Raw genomic sequence first — 23,417 nt, forward strand, 5'->3', positions numbered from 1 at the left:
TAAAAATTTTTTAAATTAAAAAAAATTGAATTTTAATTGAACAAGTATTTAAAATCAAAATGTTAGAGGGTAATTTACATTTAAAATTAAAATAAAATAATAAGGGTAATGTAAATTATCATTCAAATTTAGGAATTAAATGTAATTTATAATTTATTTTTACTTAAAAGACCATAATACCTCTAATATTTTTCCATATTTTATGGACCTATTGTCAAGTAAGACTTAACATAATTTTAGATAATGTGGTATTTTTAAATGGACTTTTTTCTTTTTATTAAAGTTATAAAGGGATGGAAATTGAGGCAATTGAATAAAATATCTTCTAAATTTACTCCAATAGTTGCGGCGTCTTTAAATGGACTGGAAATAAGTAAAACTCGGTCACAATAAGAACATAGAAACGGATTTCTGTCGCACATTTATTAAGGTCCAGTGAGGTAACATCCAAATAACTGCAACAAAAGAGCATAGTTGGCCCACACACAGAGATATGGGACTTCATAATATCTAAGAAAACATGTAATTTTCATTCTTAATTTTAACTAAAAAATTGTCCGTTAATTTTTCTACACAGCTCAAAATTTACAGCTTACATTAAGACAAAGTCACAGGCATTTATAAACTCTTGGCCTCTTGCACCATATCAGAACTACAAGCTAAAAGACCTCGATTTAATTCTGGCGAAAAGTTTTTTACAGTTCTATATATACCTTTCCACAGCCTGCTGCACATCCTTTGATTTGCTGTTTTTAGAGAATTTTGGAATGCATGTACTTGAATCTCGTCTTAGAACTGCTGTACTAAAAATATGTTAGATAAAGTCCAGCATGATTCGATCCGATCAAACTCGAGCTGTAAACTATTCCTCGCTATTTAATCTTCTCTATTGCAGAATATTACAATCTAGGTGTGTATTTGCATCTAAGCTTTATCCAGAGAGGTTATCCAGGGGAAAGTACAGATTTCACGCGCCGACTGCCGCTCTCTTGGGAGCAAGTAATAGAGGACTGATGTAGACTTCAGACAAAGAGACGAAAACTCGATGACAAGCCAGCGCTGAAGCTGCAACAACCATAATAAAAGAAGTCCAGCAGAATTTTAGCATCAGCACTGGATCTTTCCTTGCAGAAATTATTATCCTGTAAAAGATCACTTTGAGCCGCCGGTCTCTAAAGATGGACTGATACTTGTATAGGGGCATGGACAGTCTGGAAGATGGACCTAGCTCTCTGTTGTCAGGCTCATTAATCAATCTTACTTGGGAACTATACTGGGTTGCCGTAATGCCTAGTCCAAGAGTTTGAACCGTCCATTGATATAGTAGGTCAGCAATGATCTTGCAAAGTTGCTGTCTAAACTGAACTGCCTCCTTGGAAACCATTGCTCGGACTAATGAAGCTCCATCCTGTTCGTTGAAATGAAAAATGAGTCTAGCATATAAGAGAAATAAGGATGATGCCCAAAATAAAGCCGTAAGATCCTCTTACATCATTACGAGGCCTCAACAGCCAAACTCATATCATTAACAATGAGAAACCATGAGCGACATAATGGGAATCCATTCAGGGCACATGATATTTCATCATCCAGAATGGAACTTGCAGTAAAAAAGAAATAGCAAGAACAATAATTGGTATACAAGGAAAAAAGGTTTAGTTTAAAGTCACTCACTGCAGTCATTAAAAGCTTCCTGAGAACAACACCATCTCTGGATGGCAAAAGCATCAAGACTAAGTGGGCAACATCAAAAACACCTGAGGATGATCTATTTGTTAAATAATCAAGGGAACTTTCATGCTTTATTGCTGTTTCTGTACTCAAGACTTTCCTGCAGAAAATACCAGTATTCATACAGATTAGATGATTTGATAGTGACACAAGGAAAACAATAGGAAGAAAAGTTCTAAGTTATATGTAGTAAAATCTATGAAGGTCTTTTGCAGTTCTCCAAAACTGAAAATATGCCAAAAATGATGCAGGAACTTCCAAGGCATTCACAACGTTGATATGCTAAAATATCTTTTAGTTAGTTAGAATGCAATTAAAAATTTTGACTTTTGTTATTCTTGGTTTTTGTTTTTCTGAATCAGATTTCACATAACAATGATTATGATAAGATGATTGTCTTCACTTTGACTCAGACAGGTTAAGTTAAAGTAGTAGGTAGAGCCTTTGGGGATACAATCACAGATTTCTTGACATACCTAGTCGATCCTACTTTCAAGAAAAGTGCAAGCCTGTCCCATCGGAATTCTTTCCTTCTGTTTAAGATCGCCTGGATAGAAAAAAAAAATGACATACAACACAGCAAATTACAATAAATATAAAGTTTTCTGAAGAGCAGCATTCTATGTAGTAATTACAATTAGAGTAGAAAACGTCATTTTGAAAGAATGTGTATGTGCCTAAAATTGTACAAAACTGAGATGAGTTCAAACTTCATAATTAAGTTATTCCACTTAAATATTACATAATGAACCAACAAATCTTTTCAGTCTTGGCGAATGTTTATTCCTGCCAGCTTAACCTTACCAAGCAAAGATGAGTCCAACAGCTTTTGGGTGACAACCACAATCCCAAAAGCCTTGAGACTCATCAAGTCAAACTTCTGATTTCCTGTCTGTAGATCATCTAGATACCCAAACCCAGCTAATATTACAGTCTTCATTTGACGTTTTGCATTTGACACTACATTTAATGTGGAATAAAGAATTTGACAAAGTGCGGAGGGAGCCTAGAATGATAATGCACCATGAAGATATGGTGTAACACAATAAGTATTATGAATATATGGTTAAGCATTTGATACCGAATGTAAAATTTTCCTTGTTTCAGCTGAATTTTCAGTGAGTAGTTTTCTGACAACATATGGGTATGCAGCTTCAAATGTCTTAAAGTTCGGATCTGCCGCCACTGCCAGACCTGAGAGAGCATTATCGAACATAAAATCACAATGATCAACAGTTTTTAGCAGCACGGGACATGAAAGAACTGCTGTTAAGCTTCATAAATATGTAAAAAAATTATCAATTTGAGAAATACATGAAACACGTTGAGTTCTTATCATGTGTCTTTTAGTTGCCTTTATGTCCACATAAACTTGCATTTAGTGGGAATACAAAGAATATGCCAGGATCAGGAGGGAATTTCATCTGACCAAGTTTTCAAAGCAGCATTCCACTTCTAACGTTAAGGGTGATCTGACCCATGATAAAAAAGGAAAGAAAAAATGCAGCCCTATCTCATTAAGAGTTGGAGGTTAAGATTTGAGGCCATCTTGACATGTCAGAACTTCATAGCAAACTTTCTCGCCATCCTCTCCAGTAATACTATATCCTTGAGTGCTTCTCATGCATCTTTCTCCCATTTCTTTGTCAAGAAAAAGGTTCCGTTGCTACATATCAAAAATTGAAATTAATGCACATCCTATTACTGTATCTATTCTTGTACTAGGGTGTACCAAGAGTTATTATGCATAACTTTTCTCTTCCATGAAGCTTTGCACTCACATGGATATGGTCTCTGGCCGGATGGGGTAGTGGGCTGCATCTATTGAATAAATCATGCTACATTGATTTGGTAATTATTAAGCAAGCAAGCTATCATGTGGAGATGAGAAATGCATCTGAATTCTTGTTGTTCAATGCTTCTTGTTACAAATTCATACTATGTCTCTTGAATTCAGATCATCTACACAATATATATATATATATATATATATATATATATATATTGTTGAATCCCACATCGGTTGTAGAAAGGGGTAATGTGCCCCTTATATGAGTCATAGGCAATCCTCCCCCTTGAGTTAGCTTTTGGGGTGAGTTAGGCCTGGCCCAAATTTAACATGGTATCAGAGCCTCTCCATCCGATGTTGGGCGCCCCATAAATGTGCCACGCACCGGTTAAAAAATCTGGGCGTGAGGGGGTGTGTTGAATTCCACATCGGTTGTGGAAAGGGTAATGTGCCCCTTATATGAGTCATAGGCAATCCTCCCCCTTGAGCTAGCTTTTGGGGTGAGTTAGGCCTGGCCCAAATTTAACATATATATATATATATATATATATATTACAGACAGAAATCTGACTTTGGGATCAATTGTTCTCATTGTTACTTCATTTCTGTTAAATTTAGACCGGACCTAAAGAGGAGTGTCCAAAACCTGCATAAGGAGTGCCCAAAACCTGTATAAGGAATACATTACCTCTATATCCAACCAATGTGGAATTCAACATACCCTTTGTGTTCAGAGTTACACTAGAGCTATACTAGAGCGTGAAATACTTATGGAAAGCTCAATATTGGATGGAGAGACTCTTTTAGCGCGTTAAATTTGGATCAAGTCTAACTTATCCAAAAACTAGCAAAACTAGTTCAAGAGCGAGAAATGCCTAAGACCCTTATAAAAAGCACATTATCTCTACTGAGATTCAACAATTTCAAAAGAACAGTAATTATGCATTGTCTTACATAGATAAATGGGATGCATAAAAAAGTACAAATCATGCTATCCTCAATTCAACATCGGTTGTGGAAAGGGTAATGTGCCCCTTATATGGGTCATAGGCACTTCTCCCCTTTGAGCTAGCTTTTGAGGTGAGTTAGGCCTGACTCAAATTTAACATGGTATTAGAGCCTTCCTATCCGATATTGGGCCTCCTATAAATATGTCACGCATCAGTAAAATTCTGAGCGTGAGGGGGTGTGTTGAATCCCACATCGGTTGTGGCGATGTGGAAATGGGTAATGTACCCCTTATATGGGTCATAGGCACTCTTCCCCCTTGAACTAGCTTTTGAGGTGAGTTAGGTCTGACTCAAATTTAACACTTACAAATAATACAAGTAAAGATGAATACTCAGAATATAGCATTCAGCATGTTACCTTCCAGGGATGCAAGAGATCTTAGAACAAGCGTGTAGTATGGTGGCATGCGGAAGTGAAATTTGAGGGCTACAGACCATATTTTGCTCAGAACCTTGAAAAATTATTGTATCAATCAGCTAGTACAACTCATGTATAAAAATATAATAGAGCACAGATTAGCATAAAATCAAAACAGGGATCCCTTAAAACTAAGAGCCAGTACCAACAAGTTAATGAAAGGATTTGTTTATTTGATAATAACCGCTCAAACATATGAAATATGGATGACTAAAATACATCTTCAATACCTTGTGATTTAACATTAATAAGTAAAATAATTCAGGAAAAGTAGGAATATTCATTTCCATTATCTAGTTTGAGAATCTCATGAAAATGTCAACCCATAAGAAGATGTTTACCTATATTCTTATTACCATAAATCACGAGGATATAAAATATCAATGATCACAATCATCTAATAAACAGGCAAAAAACACTGGTCATCTAACAGTGCACTTTTGGTCTCAGGAATGTTCCAGGTTACAGACTTATAGGCCATAGTGCCTTGAAAGGTGGACAATCAGACTTCATTATAGCATCAAATTGAAGTTCATAGGTTCCAGGGTTAAATTTTCACTTATAACCAACTCATACCAATCAGACTAACTGACTTTTAGAATAGATAACCACGTGTTTGGCTCTCAATACTCTCATATTGAGCTCTTCCCTCAAGGATATCAAATCACAGTAATACAAATTACTTGCATTCTCTGTACACAAATCTTACCCTACTGAACTTGACATTAGGAATTCCATCCCTAAATTCCACCTCCCCCAAGGAATTTTCCAGTTCCTGTATTATTTACACAACAGTCAGCAAGACCAACAGAAGTCTTATAGTTGAGTGCTTGAAGGAAAAAAAATAACAGGAACTTTTCAGTATGATAAATGCCAGAAAATATGTTTATCTTACTGAATATCTTACTATTTTCAGCTAAAAGTTTTGGCCCAATAGCAGAATATTTAGACAGTATCTGGCACAGAAACAGATATGTTACCATTGTGACCCGCCGAATGTTAGTCCCTGGCCTTATGACATCCATTTCTGTAAGAGAATGGACAAGCGATGCCCAATCCCCATTTACTATGTGCACTATGGATGCAAGCATAGCAAACTGATGCTTCTTTTCCATTTGGCAAAGTAAACCAAAATCCAGAAACCTGGCAGCAAAATTGACAAGAGAGCTGAACTGTGAATAAGCACTAGAATGATAGATACAAACTGGATCTTGAGTTCTTCCAATCTCAATTCCAAATTTGAACTGTTTGATGTCTGCATATTGGGATTAAGGGTCATTTTGAAGCCACAATTCAATAATGGATATGTACAATAATAAAATCACACAATGAAGCTACTTCAGTTAGCATGGCAATATAATAATTTTATCTAGTCCAAGACCTGGAAGGGAAAACGATACCCTATTTGTCCTGATGGTGTGTAACGCAAGTTTCCTGGATGGGGATCAGCATGCAATAAGCCTGTTTCAAGAAGCTGAACCAGTGATGATTCCACTCCTTTGCTAACCTGACCAAAATGGAATTTTTTTTCTTCCTGAGTTGCATATAAAATATGGCCATATTGTGATAATGGAGCACTCTATTATAAAGGGAAAACGTTTAGGGATCCTTATCTAAGCCACATAAACAAAATAGAGGTTTGGGAGTCCGAGACTTCATAGAACTTCATAGAAACAAGGAAAGGGGGGTGATATAGCCATAACACACACCAGATCGAGAAGTCTCCTTTTAGCTTCAATTTTATGCCTTTCTGAATATTCAGAATCTTGATCAACAGTATCACCAGTAGATAGAGAGAGTAAATTAGTTGGGCTCTCACCAATCACCCACTCCATTGTCAGAACTCTCTTTCGACTTAAATGATGATACACTTTTGGAACATGCATAAACCTAAAGGATGAATGAGCATCCTGCAGAAAAGCAACATATAGTTAACACCAGGCAGAGAACTTCCCACAAAATCATCCACTAAAATATATTGGGTTGCATGTACCTATTTCTTCATATCATTAAAGTTCTGTTCAATTCGGAAAATCAAAGTAGTTAACCAGGTGAAAATAAATGCATATTTCCTTCAAAATCCCTTCTTTTTCTTTTCTTTTTTTTTTTCCCCACTTTTGACAAGAATACATGATGGTATCCCTTAGAAATATACAAGTGCCTTCACGAGGTTCAAGTAACCAAGATATTCAATGGCATATTAACATTTGGAAAGATGCCAAATGAGCGGAGAAAGAGCACTTTGGTTCCTATCTTTAATAACAGAAGAGACATCCAAAGTTGTATATAACTATCAACTATCACATCATTAAACTAATGAGTCACACGATGAAACTAGGGAAATAATGATTGAATGCAGACCCAAGGAAACTACTAAAGTATTAGAGAACCAGTCTGGATTTATGCCAGGTAGAATCAGCAATGAAGTCAAATAATTTTGTTAAAAATATCAAAAAAAAAATATAAGAAAGATGAATAAGGGTCTCCTTATGGTATTCATTTGGCTAGAAAAGAAATATGATATATTAACAAGGTGAAGTTCTTCGGTGGATGCTAAAGAGGAAAAGACCTTACCTCAAATACATAAATATCATTAAGCACATGTACAAGTGAGCATTCACAAGTATAAGAACAGCGAAAAGAGATATGAACGATTTCCAATTAACATTTGATTTACACCAAATATCAGCTTTCTGTCTGTATTTTTCTTGGTCGTCGATGAGCTAATCATTCATATTCAAATTTTTGTATAGCGGTGTACGTTATTTGAAAATAATGCTGTCTTAGTGGATAAAACTAGTTAAAATAGTTAACCAAAAGCTAGAGTTGTGGAGGACTCTTGAAAGTAAGAATTTCAAGCTACATAGAAGTAAAACAAAATAAAAGCAACACATGTTTAGCTTTCATAAAAGGAATGAAGGTGAGATTGGAATGGAGTTTTAGTGTCCAAATATAACCTACTCAAGTATTTAGGTTCTATCACCTAAAAGAAAAAAAGCAATAAATGGGGATGTGCGATACGGATACAATAGGGCAGATTTGCAACAAAAGTGTGGCAGTCTTATATCATTCAAATCGGTCTAAAAGGAATTCAAAATCATATTCATATGATCCAAATACACTTGGAGCGTGTTTCAATTCATATATGGCAAATTTAGTGCAATACTTGCAATTACGCGCTTAAGGAGTATAATGAAACATATGGACCAAAGCTACACAAAGGGAAGCCTAAAGTGAAAATCAAGAAAGGTTTTTGTGAAGGTTCAAGTCCATTGGACCTAATTAGAAGGTGCACAGGTCCATTAAATCAAGTGGACAGATTTGAAAAAACATGCGCAATGTATGTGCTACTTAAGGAGTTTGTGCAAGGCAGTCTTAGGGGATGTGTTCCTTAACGATGTATTTTATAAGTCTATTTGTTTGAGTTAAACTTATGCTATATTATTTGCTTTAATATTGCTAGTTTAGTTATTTATGTCTAGTTTTGAGACTTAGTGTGCCTCTCCTTGCTATGAACTATTAAATTTGGTCAGTCTTGTTTGGGAACTTGATGGTTTAGTTTATCCTTACTTTCTTAGTGTTAGGTTTAATTTTCTTTATATAAACTCAAGTCGTCCTTTGTATGAGACAACTTCATTAATAAAAAATGAGAATTATTCATGCTATTTGCGTGCCTTTGTTATTATGAGAGTGTAAGATTGCATTTTTCCAATTGTATAAAGAATCAAGCTAAACTTATCAATTCAATTGTGGCATTTGTCTTGTTTCTCTAATACTCAATTATTAGTGTTAGAGTTCTTGGACTTCATCCATAGGATTCCGCGTCAATTGGTATCAGAGCTAAAAGTTAAGGTAAATTCTGATTTATCTTATATTTAGGATTTAAATTTAAGTTTTCTTGTATTTTTTATTTCCAGAGTCTCGGTCTTGTGCTAGTTTAATTTGTTTAGGATCTAAACTTGTTTGAGCGTTTGTTGATTTAATTTTGGTTGTTAAATTAGTTAATTTTCTTTCTCGGTCAATTCAAGTTCCATATCAAAGAGAAAAAACAAAAAAAACAAAAGAGAAAGAAGAAGAAAGAGATAATCCTAGGCGTGTTACTTGGAAAAATCCTTCCTCTTGTTCGATTTGTTTTCCTTATCCTTGTTGAAGTAGGACTTGAGGTAACTTTAGGCATATTTTTGGAAGAATCATTCTCCTTGTTAGATTTATTTTTCTTGTCCTTGTTGAAGTAGGACTTGAGGTAACCCTAGGAGTGTTTTGGAGGAATTCTTCTTGTTGGATTCGTTTTCCTTGTTTTTGTTGAATTAAGACTTGAGGTTTCTTGTGCCTAAAGACATTCTAAAAGATAGAGATGCCTAAATTGCTTCTTTTGCCCTAATTTTCGGATTCTTATTATTTTAGGGGCTATTTGAATTGACTCTCTTATTTTAATTAATTTGATGTCATATTTGATCACACACACTTGTACATCTTTAGCACTTAAAATAAATTTCTTCGACACAAAATAATTAATTTAACTCCAAAATTAATTATACATGAGAATTTTGATTTAGTGTAATTAATTTAGGTATTATTGCTTTCTTGCTTTGTTGGATAAAAATATTTATGTTCAATATTTGATTTACTTTGTAATAATTCAATTTCTTACATTTTGGCCTAAATTGTCTATTTCTCAATTCCTCTTTGTTGAATTTTTTTGAGTCTTGTCATCTTTGTTTCCTTCACACTGTTAGAGTATTATTTGATTATGTTTACACTCTAAGTTGATATAATCAAGTAGTACATAATTTTATCCTTGAGCTACCATCCATTTTGTCTTGTGTCTTCTTTCTAGTGTGTTTGAGCTTACTTTTTTTTTTGTTATAGTTTTATTCTTTATTTCTAAACATTTCTTTTGAGCTGGTTGGTTGGTCTAAGTTTTGAAGTTCAATTGGACTAATTGTAAAGAGTGGTAAAAGAGTGCAAACATGTCAGGGAGTGCTTTACCACTAACTCTATTTTTCTTTCTTGTGATTTTTGTTTTTGTTTTTTAACTATGAGTTTGGATAAGCACAGAGATGATGGATATAAACTTGAGATGGAGATTAAGGAAAATATTTCTTATCTTATGCTTGATTTTGCAATAAATAACTTTAAAGATTATATTCAGCATCACCGAAAACGGATGGATAAGGAAGTTACATATAGCTTTAGAGAAGTTATATTGTTACTTGAGGAGCTTCATGGTTATGAAGAGAATTTACGTGAAACAAAGTTGGAGATGAAGAGGTTTGTTGCTGAGAAAAGAGAAGAGATAAGAAAGAGGAAGATGGAGAAAGAAAAGGAGAAAGACGAGGCTAAAGTTCCAATTTCAACTTTCATAGAGATTAAAATTGAAGAGAAAGTTGTAATACATGAAGTTAGTGAAGTTGTTGCTGAAAATTCCATCATTGAGCTTAAAGAAGAGGTTGTGAACACATGGGAGGACATGATTGATGAGGTGGGGAAGGCAAATGGGGCTGTTTTGAAAGTTGTAAAGGAGAATGAGTTATATCCACATAATCTTTCTATGACTAACATTGTTATGCCTAGTTTTTTTATTCTTGATGTGCAAGTTATTAATGAGAACATCCATGAAGAGAGTTTCATGCTAATTCCACCTATTCAAGACGAGGTTTTTGAAGATGTATTGGCTCCTAAAGCTTCCATTCCTGATATGAACATGATAAAGATTCAAGGACGAATCTTTCTAAAGAAGGAGGCAATGATACAAATCCAATAGGGCAGATTTGCAATAAAGATGTGGAGCAACCTTATATCATTCAAATCGGTCTCATATTCATATGATCCAAATACACTTTTGGATGTACTTCAATTAATGTGAAGCAGATTTAGTGCAACACTTGCAATTATGAATTTAAGGAGCATAATCAAACCTATGGTCCAAAACTACACAAAGGAAAGTCTAAACTGAAGATCAAGGAAGGCTTTTATGAAGATTCAAGTCTATTGGGCCTAATTAGAAGGTGCACAAGTCCATCAAACTAAGTGGACATATTTAAAGAAACATATGCAACTTAAAGAGCATGTGCACAACTCATGAGCAGCCTTGGGGCATGTGTTATACATGTTATTTGAGTCTTAATGATAGGGGTGAGCACTTTTCAGTTTAAACTAAAAAACCGAACCAAACCAAAATTAATATTTAGTTTGATTATTTAGTCTATTCGATTTGGTTCGGTTAGTGATTTCAAAACATTCTGATTATCAGTTCAATTTGGTTAATTAACTGAAATCAATGGAAAAAATTGAACCAAACCGCCAATATATATACAACATAACAAAATCCTACATCTCATTCATTTTTCTGCCGCCTTTCTTTCTCCCTCAAGCCTTGACACTCTCTCACCTCACGAAACCTCCCCCCCCCACCCAACGCCTCCATGCTTCTCTTCCTTTCTTCTTCTTCTTCTTCTTCTTCTTCTTCTCACTCTTTAGCCCTTGTGACCAAGAAGATGACTGCTTCATAGACGAAAAAAATAGCATCTCCTTGTAAAGAAGATAGTCGTTGCTCCCTGCAATGAAGGTGGACTACTGCTTACGCGAGTTCTATCAATTTTGTGATGCTGACCATGCGACGAAGGTGAACTACTGCTTACGCGAGTTCTATCAATTTTGTGATGCTGATCAAGCGATCCTAATCACAATATCTTTGTATTTTGGGTGTTTGTGAGTACATCACACAACTAACTTGTATGCTTTTTGGAACTATGTACTGAAATTAATTTTGATGTATTGAAATTAATTTTGATAATTTTGTTGCTTTTTCTTTATGGGTAAACGATCATGAGTTGTGTAAAAATTCTTTTTCATTCTAGATATTGAAATTGTTAGTTAGAGCAGTGAAAGGAGATCCTTTCATGTATATGTGATTTAATAAAAATTTTCCATTTGATTGAAGATCTTAGTTTTTGGTACAGGTGAGTTGTATGAATTGTATTTTTATTGAGTGTTGATCGAACGTAATTTCAACATATTTTTCATACTATTCTTAGCATTGATTTGAGTATTTTTCTAACTAATTTTGTATTTTTTTTGTTGTATTTCGTAGAAAAGCAAAAAAAAATGGATTTGATAAAAAAGTGTTAAAAAGTGCTGAAATTGATTTGATCAGCGATTTGGACAAACCTACCAGATAATCGTGCTTCACAGAATTCAGAATTATCCAGACTCTCGAGCTGAGTTGACCATATGCCGATAAGAAGATTGGAGGACAAATCACTGGGCAAATCAAAAGTCTGTGCAGAAACCTAACAATGAGCGGGAAAATAATTCAAATTTGAAATAAAAGACTAGGTCTCCTCAATCAAAGCCACGGACCCCACTTGATTTCCCCTCCTTCAGTGCGGCATGATATCCTCCTCAAATCAAGGAGTTCCCTCCTAAATGGAAACATATTAAAAGAAAGATTCTTAATTTGAAGCAAAAAAGATTTCCTATTTGTAAAAGGATTCTATTAGAATTCAACACCTATTTAAGCCCATCTTTGTGGACAGCCGCAGGATATCTTGGATCACCATCGCTTCCAGCAGAATTTCTTCCCTTCTTTTTTTCTTTTATTTTCTTTCAAAGCTATGAGTGGCTAAACTCTTTATTTCTAATTAGAGTTAGGTTGAAATTTCAGTTTTTACATGGATTGTGAGATCTAAACATAATTGTTCATATTTTATTCTTCCAATATTTATACAATTTCAATTCTTAATATTATTATTGTTTTGTTATTTGATCAATAGAGCCCATTGTTTATATTTTCAAAGTGGTATATTGTTAATTTGGATGCTTGAAGTCCATAATTGCTTAAGTTATTCAACAACAAGTAATAATTAGTGTAACCCATTAAGAAATTGCATGATCTAACTTGAACTCACCACGCGGTTTGGTTTGTTTGGTTAGTTAGTTAGAATTGGATCTCTCTAATTCTTAACGCAATTGATAAGTTAAAATTCCAAAGACGTTCTTTGGGCGATTTGTTGACTCAGGTTAATTAGCGAATGTTTCCTAATTAATTTACACCTAAGGAGAGATTGGTTATGAGAAACATCTTCCATAACTAGAGGTAATTTATTGGAATAAATAAAAGTATTTTTATTTTTATGATCAATTCCCAAAACTGAAATGGATTTTAATCTTCAACTAAAATTTACTTGCATTGATTTCATTCTCCTTTGATTATCACTTCCTTTAATTGCTTTGATTTTTATTTTAACTCATCATCAAAATCCCCCTTTTTACTTTTATTCTCTATTTTTCTAGTTCATTGTTTGAAAATTCTTAGTGTCAATTTCCTGCAGATTTGACCCTATTCACTCTATACACAATTCATATTTGTTGGTTTTTAATAAGTTATTTTTTGTAGTTTTGACAGCTATCAAGATAAGTGTTAATTTCTTTAGTAGCCCTTGTAAGTTATGTTTTAGTTTGTTATGGAGAAATCCCAATATCTTCCTACTGATTGTAAAGAAGGCCTCAAACCGGTCGATTAAATTGAACCGAACTGATATTTTTCGATTTGGTTTGATTCGATTTCACTATATATTCGGTTCGGTTTCAGTTTACAATATTATGCTTTTCGATTTTTCAAATTTAGTTTGGTTCGAAACCGAACCGAACAAACCGATTGTATACCCCTACTTAATGATATATTTTGTAAGCCCATTTATTTGGAGTTAAGTTTATGCTATCTTATTTGCTTTAGTATTACTAGTTTAGTTGTTTGGGCTTAGTTTTGAAACTTAGTGTGCTGCTCCTTTGCCATGGACTATTAAATTTAGTCAGTCTTGTTTGAGCACATTAGAGTTTAGTTTATCATTCTCTTAGGATTAAGTTTAGTTTTCTCTATGTAAACTCAAGCCGTCCTTTGCATCATACAACTTCTTTAATCAAAATTCAGAATTATTCATACTATTTGCATGTCTTTGTTATTGTGAGAGTATGAGATTGCATTCTTCCAATTAAATCAACAATTAAGGTAAAGGTAAACTTCTCAATTCAATTGTGGCGTTTGGCTTGTTTCTTTAATCCTCAATTATTGGTGTTCTTGCTGTCCTTTGTGATGCCATAGAGTGTAGTTTATTATTGATCTTTGGAGCTATTCCATTTTATCACAAAGCTTTTCGACTTGATCCATAAGGTTCCGCGTCAAAGTGACTCCTAAGCTCAAAACATGATGAATAAAATAAAACAATATGGCGGGTGTGGTATATGACCATAAGGTAAGTTCTATAGAATTATGGCTAGACCAACTGCATTACATGGGAGTAAATGATGGGCATCTAAGGTACAATATACCGACAATATGGTTGTGGCAGAAATATGGATTTTGATATAAATGTTTGGTAACACGATAATAGATAAGGTTAATGAATGATAAACATTCCAAAGAGTGCATGTAGCACAATTGGAGATGAACTGAGAGAGAGTCAAGTTAATATGATTTAGCATATGAGAGACAGTCTATTAATATGATTCAGTCATGTCCAACCTAGAGTGTAGAATGCCCATTGTAGAAAGATAATATTTGTTATTGTTGTTGTATTTCATAATAAAGATTATGACCTATTTATATACAAAAGACGGTATCTAAACAGGAAGGAAAATCAAGTCTATGATTATACAATCCCTAAGATTAAGCAACTACCCATCTATCAATATTTACTTCCTATATTAATATATTTACTTCCTATAATCTATAACACTCCCCCTCAAGTTGGAGCATAAATGTTAATCATGCCCAACTTGTTACATATACTCAACTCGTCCCATACAACTTAGCAGACACCGAATTTGTGAACCCAACTTCTTCCGATAATTGACGTACCCACAAAACTTCACAAACGGTTTTTGCCATGACTCGACATTCAGGTTCAGCACTAGAACGAGAGACCACATTTTCTCAACTTGGTAAAATGCCTTACACACATCATAAATATGAGAAATATTCCCTTTGCCAAAATATAGAAATTCCAAATACTCCATTAATTCTTTAACAAATTCAGAATGATTAATAAGACTAATCACCTTACTGTGAATAGAATTTCAAATCCTTGAACAGTACTCGATGAACAGTACTCGTGAACAGTACCCGATGAATAATTCCCGTGAACAGTACCCGATGAATAATTCCCGTGAACAGTACTTGATGAACAGAACCCTAAGTCTCCAAATGTTATCCTTTATGAGTAACCCAAATGAACAGAGTTCTAAGTCTCCAAATGTTACCCTTTACGAGTAACCCAAATGAACAGAGCCCTGAGTCTCCAAATGTTACCCTTTATGAGTAACCCAAATGAACAGAGCCCTGAGTCTCCAAATGTTTATGAGTAACCCAAATGAACAGAGCCTTGAGTCTCCAAATGTTACCCTTTATGAGTAACCCAAATGAACAGAGCCCTAGGTCTCCAAATGTTACTCTTTATGAGTAACCCAAATGAACAAAGCCCTAAGTCTCCAAATGTTATCCTTTATGGGTAATCCAAATGAACAAAGTTCTAAGTCTCCAAATATTTAAGACTTGACGAGAGAGAAAAAAATAAATTTCTACGAACCTGGCTCTGATACCATGTAGAAAGATAAGGTTAATGAATGATAAACATTCCAAAGAGTGCATGTAGCACAATTGGAGATGAACTGAGAGAGAGTCAAGTTAATATGATTTAGCATATGAGAGACAGTCTATTAATATGATTCAGTCATGTCCAACCTAGAGTGTAGAATGCCCATTGTAGAAAGATAATATTTGTTATTGTTGTTGTATTTCATAATAAAGATTACAACCTATTTATATATAAAAGACGGTATCTAAACAGGAAAGAAAATCAAGTCTATGATTATACAATCCCTAAGATTAAGCAACTAACCCATCTATCAATATTTACTTCCTATATTAATATATTTACTTCCTATAATCTATAACACCCATAATAGAAGTGTAGCAAGTTGATAGTGGAAGTAGTACGAAGGAAAAGAGGAAGACTTAAAATGATGCGAGGAAAAGTATATCCAAAGATTAATAATAGTTGGATATTGATGCAGATTTGATGTAAAATGAGCTGAATGGTGAAAAAAATATGCACGAAACCAACTCCAACTAGTTTGGGACTAAGATTTAATTGTTGCCACTTGCCGCGGTATAACATTTAGTTGAATATTAAACATTATTGGTTCTGGCAGGTGATAAGTCCCACCTGTCACAATCACATTATCACAAACCACTTAAATTGAAGAATATAGATCCATACCCACCACAATTATCAATGATCAACCTAATGATCCCCTTTCCAGTATGATGCAGGGTAGGCAAGACTACAAAATTTGTTCCATTGCCAACTTTCACCAAAATGGCAAAATCCACCTCCATGGTGGCTCAAGTGTAACACAAACTTTTTTCTATGAAGCCTTACTACAGTAAAATTAAAAGGGCAGTTGATTTGAATGTAAAACCAAATAATACCAGAAACTTGGAGGCATTGGCAGCCTCTAGAGAGTAATCCAATTCTCCAACTAAACCTTTCCCAAGCTCATCGGCATAGAGGCGAAGGTCACTTTTTCTTTTTGCTATCTTTTGCAACAGACCCAGCTGAAAAGAGTGAAAACTGAAAACATTTAAAAACTAAAAAATATATGAGCTTTAAACTGAAAAGGAAAAAAATTAAAAAAATAAAAATAAATGATACATAGGACAATTTAGAATGGTACAAACCCCAAGGCGAAGTATATAGATATCTCGAACTACGACATGGCGCAAATTAGGACGCTGAACTTTCACAGCAACATTATGACCATCAAGAGTGTTTCCACGATAAACCTAAAATATGCCACATAAAAATAAATGAGAAAAAAAAATGAAAATCTTGGTACTTGGGAACAACAATCTCATACAAAATGTTAGCACAACTAATAAATTTTTAATCTACTAAATAAAAGTTAAAAGAGGCACCTGACCGAATGATGCTGCAGCTACAGGTTCCTCAGAGATGTAGCTAAAGAGAGATTTAATGGGAGAATCTAACTCTTCCTCGATAATTTTCATAGCCATGGTCCTAGGAAAAGGAGGGATTTGATCATGCAGCTCAGAAAGCGCCTGCAATCATAACTCAAAAACAAAAATTCCTAGAAATTAAAACTGTACTTCAGCAATAAAATTTCACCATGCAATCACAATAAACTTTATAAGGGTTATCGATGATACAGGCGGAAGAAAATGTTGATGCACTATTCACCCCATTTCCTGATAGTAACAATACTATCATCACCTTTGCCACATGCACAGAAAGGAGGCAGCAAGGCACTTTCACATAGAATTAGCAGCATCAATACTTAAGAAACTTACTAAAAATATTTTAGTAAACTACTAATTTATGTGTTTAGGTAATTTGAAAGTGATGTAGTCAACGGAAATTAAAAACTTCAGAATTATTTTTACTTAATTCTTATAGTTATGAAATATATGCACTTTCTATTTAGGAATATTATGCAACTTTAAGATCTTCCTATTTAGAATATACAAGGTCTAAATTATTTAGGAACTTATTTGGTCCTTATTTCATGAATATTAGGAATTTCTGTCATTTAGGAAAGATAAATAGCCATTGTTTAGGTTTTTGATATAATAATTACAAGTTTATAGTCTTATTTGAGAGCATCCTCAAAAGAAATGACTTGAGATGCTTTTGTGTGTACTGTGCTTCTCTTTCCTATCCAACTCTCTTCTTCTTTCTTTGTTGTCTGCCTCTGCCTATTATTTTAAGCTGATTCATTGCTCATAGCAACTAACGGAAAAACATAGCCAACATTAACTATTTAGACATTTTTGGCACCCAACAACACTTGATGAGTGTCCATTTAACTAGAAAAGCATGAGAACAACAAGATGCAAATACAATGCACACTAGAAAGGCAAACAAGAGAGTTAATTCCATCACCAGAAGCTAATTTTAGTTTCGCAAGTGTTGTGTGCTACTATCAAGGACTAAGTACCAGCAAAGATAAACTTATTGAAAGGATTAAAAAGAAAAAATATAAACAAATAAAAAAAACATCTTACCTTGGAAATTTCAGTACCAATTATGTCTGGTCTTGTGGAAAGGGATTGACCAACTGAATCATCAACCAAAGGTATGTGATTAGATTATTGGAAAAGTTGTGACTGCAAGGGAGAATAATATTCACCATATATTTTTAACTGAATGACCTTATAAGGAGGGGAGAAAAGAAGGATTAGCAAAACGAGAAGTGTGAAACATTTGAAATTCATATTTCAATAAAATTAGACTCCTGACCTTTGATAAAAGTGGGACCCAAGCTTAGCATTGTTTCTTTTAAGACCAGTCCAAAATCATACTGTGAGATGTTTCCATTTATGTCCTTATTTGAAATTGTCCTTAGAGACCTTTTGATCCTTGAGGTCCGAATTTTGATCGTGACAAAAGCAAAGGCTGAAAACACCTTCCAGTATGCAATGTTGTAAGCCCAATAAGAATATAGTTCAAAGTATTAAGTAAATTAGCACTTGATAACAATATAGCCTAAAGAACAAGAATGTAGCCCTACATGGATATATTTAATAATGACTTATATAACAGCTTGTCCATGACATGATGATGCAGTCAAGGAAGACTAGATTCAGGAATTATTTTTGTTTAGGCAAAAGGCCCAAATCGTCTCTATAATTAAGGTCTAATAGTCATTTTAGCCCCTGAAAAAATTTTGCAGTCAAATAGGCTCCTCACATCTTAAAATGAACCAAATTAGCCCAAATTTACTTACAGTTTGTCCAAATTAAACCAAATGGTAGACATGTGAGTATGTGAATATCACTACTCGCCTATAAGAGAGGATTATGTGAGTGCGGGTTAGCAGAAATTGTACCTCATCAATATATGAATAGGAGCATAACATAAATAAGAAATTATTGTCGGATATAAGTTGAATACAGCAGAGTCTAGAAAGATGAATGAGCACAAAGGAAAAAACTCAAGCTTATGCTCAGTTACATTACTCAAAATGAGAGGAAATGGAAGTATAAAAAGAAAAAAAAAAAAAGTAAGAATAGGGCATATTGCCATTTTTATCCCCCTGCCCCCCCCCCCCCCCACCCAATTCTAGGAACCAGTTATGTGGTTCGTGAGATATGAATGCACTTATTTGTACATCTTTGCTTTACGTAGATAATAATACATCAAGTAAAAATGGACCATTGAGGTCAATGACAGGAAGTGTTTAGCTATTAAATTTAATTTAACAGAACATAAAAGAAGCTCTGGATTAGGGTAATAATTATAGTTTTGTTAAGACTTAACATACATGCTCCTACATAGTAAGTTTCATGGTAGGAAAATGCTATTGCATGAAATGAGAGGATGAAATGTATTTTTGCCCTAAATTTCTACAGTCCCCCACCCCTCCTCCCAGAAAGAGTGATGAATTGCAAAAATAGTAAAGACAACCTCAGAAAACACCATGTTCTCATGTAAGTATTTAGACACAGATGGTAAAGAATGAATTTATTTTGAATTGAAAAAGTAGTTAGCAAGTGAAATAGTGTTTCATGCACCACCATGTTCTTATGTATGGATTTACATGACAAACAAATACAAACATACATGAACTGAAATTCGATGAAGGATCTCTCATCATTTTATCAAGAAAAATGCAAAATCATATGTCGTGGTATTTATAACATCAAAAATTTGTGTGTCATATGGTAGCTAGTTTTTTAGGTATACCTCGAGAAGTCGAAGGGCCACTACATGAGGTCTGCAACTGAAATAATCAGCAATGTCTTGGGGATCGTAGACCTCAGGAAGTGGCTTGGACCAAATCTTAGATGCATGGTAGAAATAACTCGCATATGCTTCCAAGGCTTTGAGATCAGCCATGAATAAATCTACTCCAGAAAGTCCTGTTGAAGATATGTTACATCCTAATATAAGAAGCAATTAATGAAACCATAACTTTCTGGTCCATATGGTGCACACAAGCATATGATGCATACAAGAATGTATATTCTCTCTGTATCTGTGTGTGCATGTTGTGTGTGTATGAGGGAGTGTTAGAGTCTTCCCAGCCATGTGAAATAGTGGAGTTAGCCATCCAGACAGAATATTTTTGTCTATGTTTCCCTCAATCTCGTATTAAAAGCAGCATATACTTAAAATCATGTCACTGGCCATCCACCAAGGCTTTGAGATCAGCCATGAATAAATCTACTCCAGAAAGTCCTGTTGAAGATATGCTACATCCTATCAGTAGCAATTAATGAAACCATAACTTTCTGGTCCATAAGGTGCACACAAGCATATGATGCATACAAGAATGCATATTATCTCTGTATCTGTGTGTGCTTTTTGTGTGTGTATGAGGGAGTGTTAAGAGTCTTCTCAGCCATGTGGAATAGTGGAATTAGCCATCCAGACAGAATGTTTTTGTCTATGTTTCCCTCAATCTCGTATTAAAAGTAGCATATACTTAAAATCATAACACTGGCCATCCACCAACTGCAGCCCGGCACTGGCTGCGTGAAGAAGAAGATGCAGAACTTGAAACATCTTCAAGAAGAAACTGAATTGTCTTATGTTCCATAGAGTCCTGTGCAAGTCTTATATTACCCTATGATAAGAAGAAATTCCTCAAGTTTATTTCAAAGAAAAGTTAAACATAACCTAACGTCTGGTTAAGTTAAGACCTAAAGAAAAACCAACAAAAGATCATCAGTTTAATCCAAAAGACAGAGCACTCTAATGCCTGATAAACTACAGATGAATTTCACAGGCTGACAATATTAATTAAATGAAAGGTAATTGTATCTAAATTATGTAGTCAACTAGCTGAACCAATTTTAAAATCAAGCAAACAACACTATATCTCTTCTGGTCAATCACTAACTTCTACAGAGAATACTAGAGAAAGTCGGAAGGGTTTTGTCTGTATAAATTAATTAGAACATAAGATGTTGGTTTATGTAACCAACTACAAACCCACTTTTGTCTCTCCTGGTAAAATGCAAAGTCCTCGCTGATGAAAGATAAGGCACTAGCATTTGTAGAATCATCATCTATTCATCCAGCCAACAATTAGGTGAAATTACACCATAAATATACCGGTTGCTCACTGCTATTCAACAAATTTACTCATCTCAGTCCCCATTTGCAAACATTTGCTTAAGTAAACCCAACATGCTCAATTCATGTCTATTCAAAGGCAATACATATCCCGCAACTGATCTCTAAAACACATTCAGCACCACATTTCTGGAGTCCAAGTAGAAATAATCTCTAGTTTAAATTTGCTTCGACATAAAGTAATGCTTCCCTAACCGAAATGCTTTATTAAAATTAAATTTTTATACTGATTAGTCAATCAAACCAGCCTATCCTTAATAAATTTTCAAAAACAAAGCAGACGACATAAATGATCTGAAATTGGATTTAAAAAAAGAAGAAGAATCCACTCAAACATCCAAATAAGAAATTAGAAATTAGCCCTCAAAACAGTCAGTACGCATTAATTAAAAATGCACAAACATCAGCAAGTACGCAAACACATTTGAGCTTGACCTGGATATGAAGGTTGAGGCCAAGACTGAGGCTCTAGTGGAGGAGCTTGAGGATCCTCAAGATTCCTTAGCCACAAAACATCATCTAAGGCTTTAAAAACCTGCGGAAGCCGGAATGTTTCGTTTGCCCAACCAACTCCTTTACCGATTCCTTTCTTCATGAACTCGAAATCCTTCCGGACCGCAATTCCAAAGTGACTGAAATCCCCTATAACCGGCACTTCTTGCTTCATCCCCTTATTCACCGCCGTTTTGGACTTCGGCGACCCGCGCAGAAAGCAAGCAGCCGTCGCCGGAGACGAAAGAGAAGCAGCTACAGCAGCCATTTCGTTTGACAATTTTAGAAAATGATTAGAATCTTAATTTACTTAGCTTAATTGTTGTGATTAAATTGAGAAGAAGAAAGAAAAAGGAAATTAGAGGCAGAAATTGGAGCAGCGTTTAAAGCAGTGGAAATGTGTTGTTCTTGTTTTTCTTTTGGATCTTTTTGCGCCCATTACTTTAGTATCGAATCAGTGAACCTGTGGACCTGTGGTGCGTGGAGAGCCACGGCAGTGGAGAGTGGAAATCGGGTGAGGATACTCTTATGTGGAGTTTGTCACGTGTCAAATATTGATTAGAAATTTAGAATATTATAGTGTCAGTTACCAAGCATATTTCCGCCGAAATTTTATTAAAATCATTTTTTTTGTCAGAAGGTAATATATATTGATAAAAGGCAAAAACAATCCAAACAGAAAAAGGCTTTAAAGGCCTAACTCACTCCAAGCTAAGACAATATAAAATTCAGACCCTCACCCCATAGCCTACAATAAACAAGTCCAAGCCCACCAAAAACCCTAGCTTGCAAGGAGAATAACAACAATTTGGAACCACCGCCACCGGAAACGTGAGAGCCTGAATAAGGTCAAGAGGTCGCTGAAAACAGAGAAAAATTAAGCTGAAGCACAAGACAACCATTGCATGCAACCAATGACATGAAAGGAAACCAGCAGACACATAAGGACTGTTGAAGCTAAAAATAGGGAAATCCAGCCAAACTTTGTTAGGCCAAGGAAAAAGAAGAAGAGAAGAACTCATCGGCCATCTTCGCGCCTAAGAATCAATAGCCCAAAAGCGACGGTGAAACATTCCCGAGGATCTCAACCTCAGAAATAGAAGGACACTCTTTATATTGCTAAAGCAGATTTGGGCCACACTGAAGCATAAAGACGAAAGGATTGAAGATTTTTGAGAAAGCCTCGTGGCAAGAGAGATCCAAAAGCTCTGAAGTATTGTCACTATATTCACCGATATAGATCAGTCTGCATACATAAACAAAGCCACATATAAGACAACAACAAGAAGAAAACACAATAGATACCAACTAAAAATCTCTCTCTGAAGTTTAGATCTATAGAAAAGGAATAATAAAAAGAATATTATTTATCAATAAATCCCGCTTAAAAGTGAGGAGTCCACTCTCAAGGCAGCAGATAAGAAAAGAACTAGGCTGTAGAACCAAAGGAAGAAGAAAAAAAGAGAGCATCTTGCTGAGTTCGTAAAATGTTATTAAAATAAATCGTAACTTCTCATTTTTATGATTGCGCTATTTGGTAACAACTAGCTCCATATTATGATTTTACATATTAATCACTTGGGAATAGTTCAACAGAAATTCAGGCGACATCAATAATCTTGATCCTCATAAAACACAATAGGAGTTAAAAGTTCAAAAAAAAATTCCTTTACAAAATATTCTAAATAAGTTATCATATACATTTATAAACACAAAGAATGTAGATTTTACATTTAGCTGCAAAATGTAAGAAAAAATATTTCTAAAACTCTATTTATTTCACGAAAAATATTTTTTATATTTTCTGAGTGCTCAGA

The 23,417-nt window shown here is 34.6% G+C and overlaps 1 protein-coding gene across 10 annotated transcripts; it reads right to left on the reverse strand.

Moving 5' to 3' along the window:
• Nucleotides 1–509: 509 nt before the first annotated feature.
• Nucleotides 510–23,082, reverse strand: LOC110619575 (uncharacterized protein slr1919). Of its 10 annotated transcripts, none has more exons than XM_043958485.1 (16): nucleotides 21,544–23,070; nucleotides 19,714–19,889; nucleotides 18,268–18,433; nucleotides 18,033–18,085; nucleotides 16,926–17,069; nucleotides 16,689–16,793; nucleotides 16,440–16,565; nucleotides 6,658–6,858; nucleotides 6,349–6,482; nucleotides 5,929–6,091; nucleotides 5,658–5,723; nucleotides 4,889–4,982; nucleotides 2,813–2,925; nucleotides 2,208–2,278; nucleotides 1,675–1,831; nucleotides 510–1,408 (listed from the first exon to the last, which is right to left on the reverse strand). In XM_043958485.1, exons 1-16 carry the CDS (start codon nucleotides 21,866–21,868, stop codon nucleotides 968–970), a joined length of 2,535 nt encoding a protein of 844 aa, XP_043814420.1. In that variant the 5' UTR covers nucleotides 21,869–23,070; the 3' UTR covers nucleotides 510–967. The 10 variants fall into 10 exon arrangements, 6 of the variants coding, with proteins under 6 accessions (XP_043814420.1, XP_021618779.1, XP_043814422.1 ...); XM_021763087.2 differs by having other exon boundaries at nucleotides 6,349–6,455; nucleotides 21,544–23,068; XM_043958487.1 differs by having other exon boundaries at nucleotides 19,714–20,208; nucleotides 21,544–21,689.
• Nucleotides 23,083–23,417: the final 335 nt, after the last annotated feature.

This window comes from Manihot esculenta, chromosome 7 (assembly GCF_001659605.2).
Source record: "Manihot esculenta cultivar AM560-2 chromosome 7, M.esculenta_v8, whole genome shotgun sequence".
Taxonomy (NCBI): domain Eukaryota; kingdom Viridiplantae; phylum Streptophyta; class Magnoliopsida; order Malpighiales; family Euphorbiaceae; genus Manihot; species Manihot esculenta.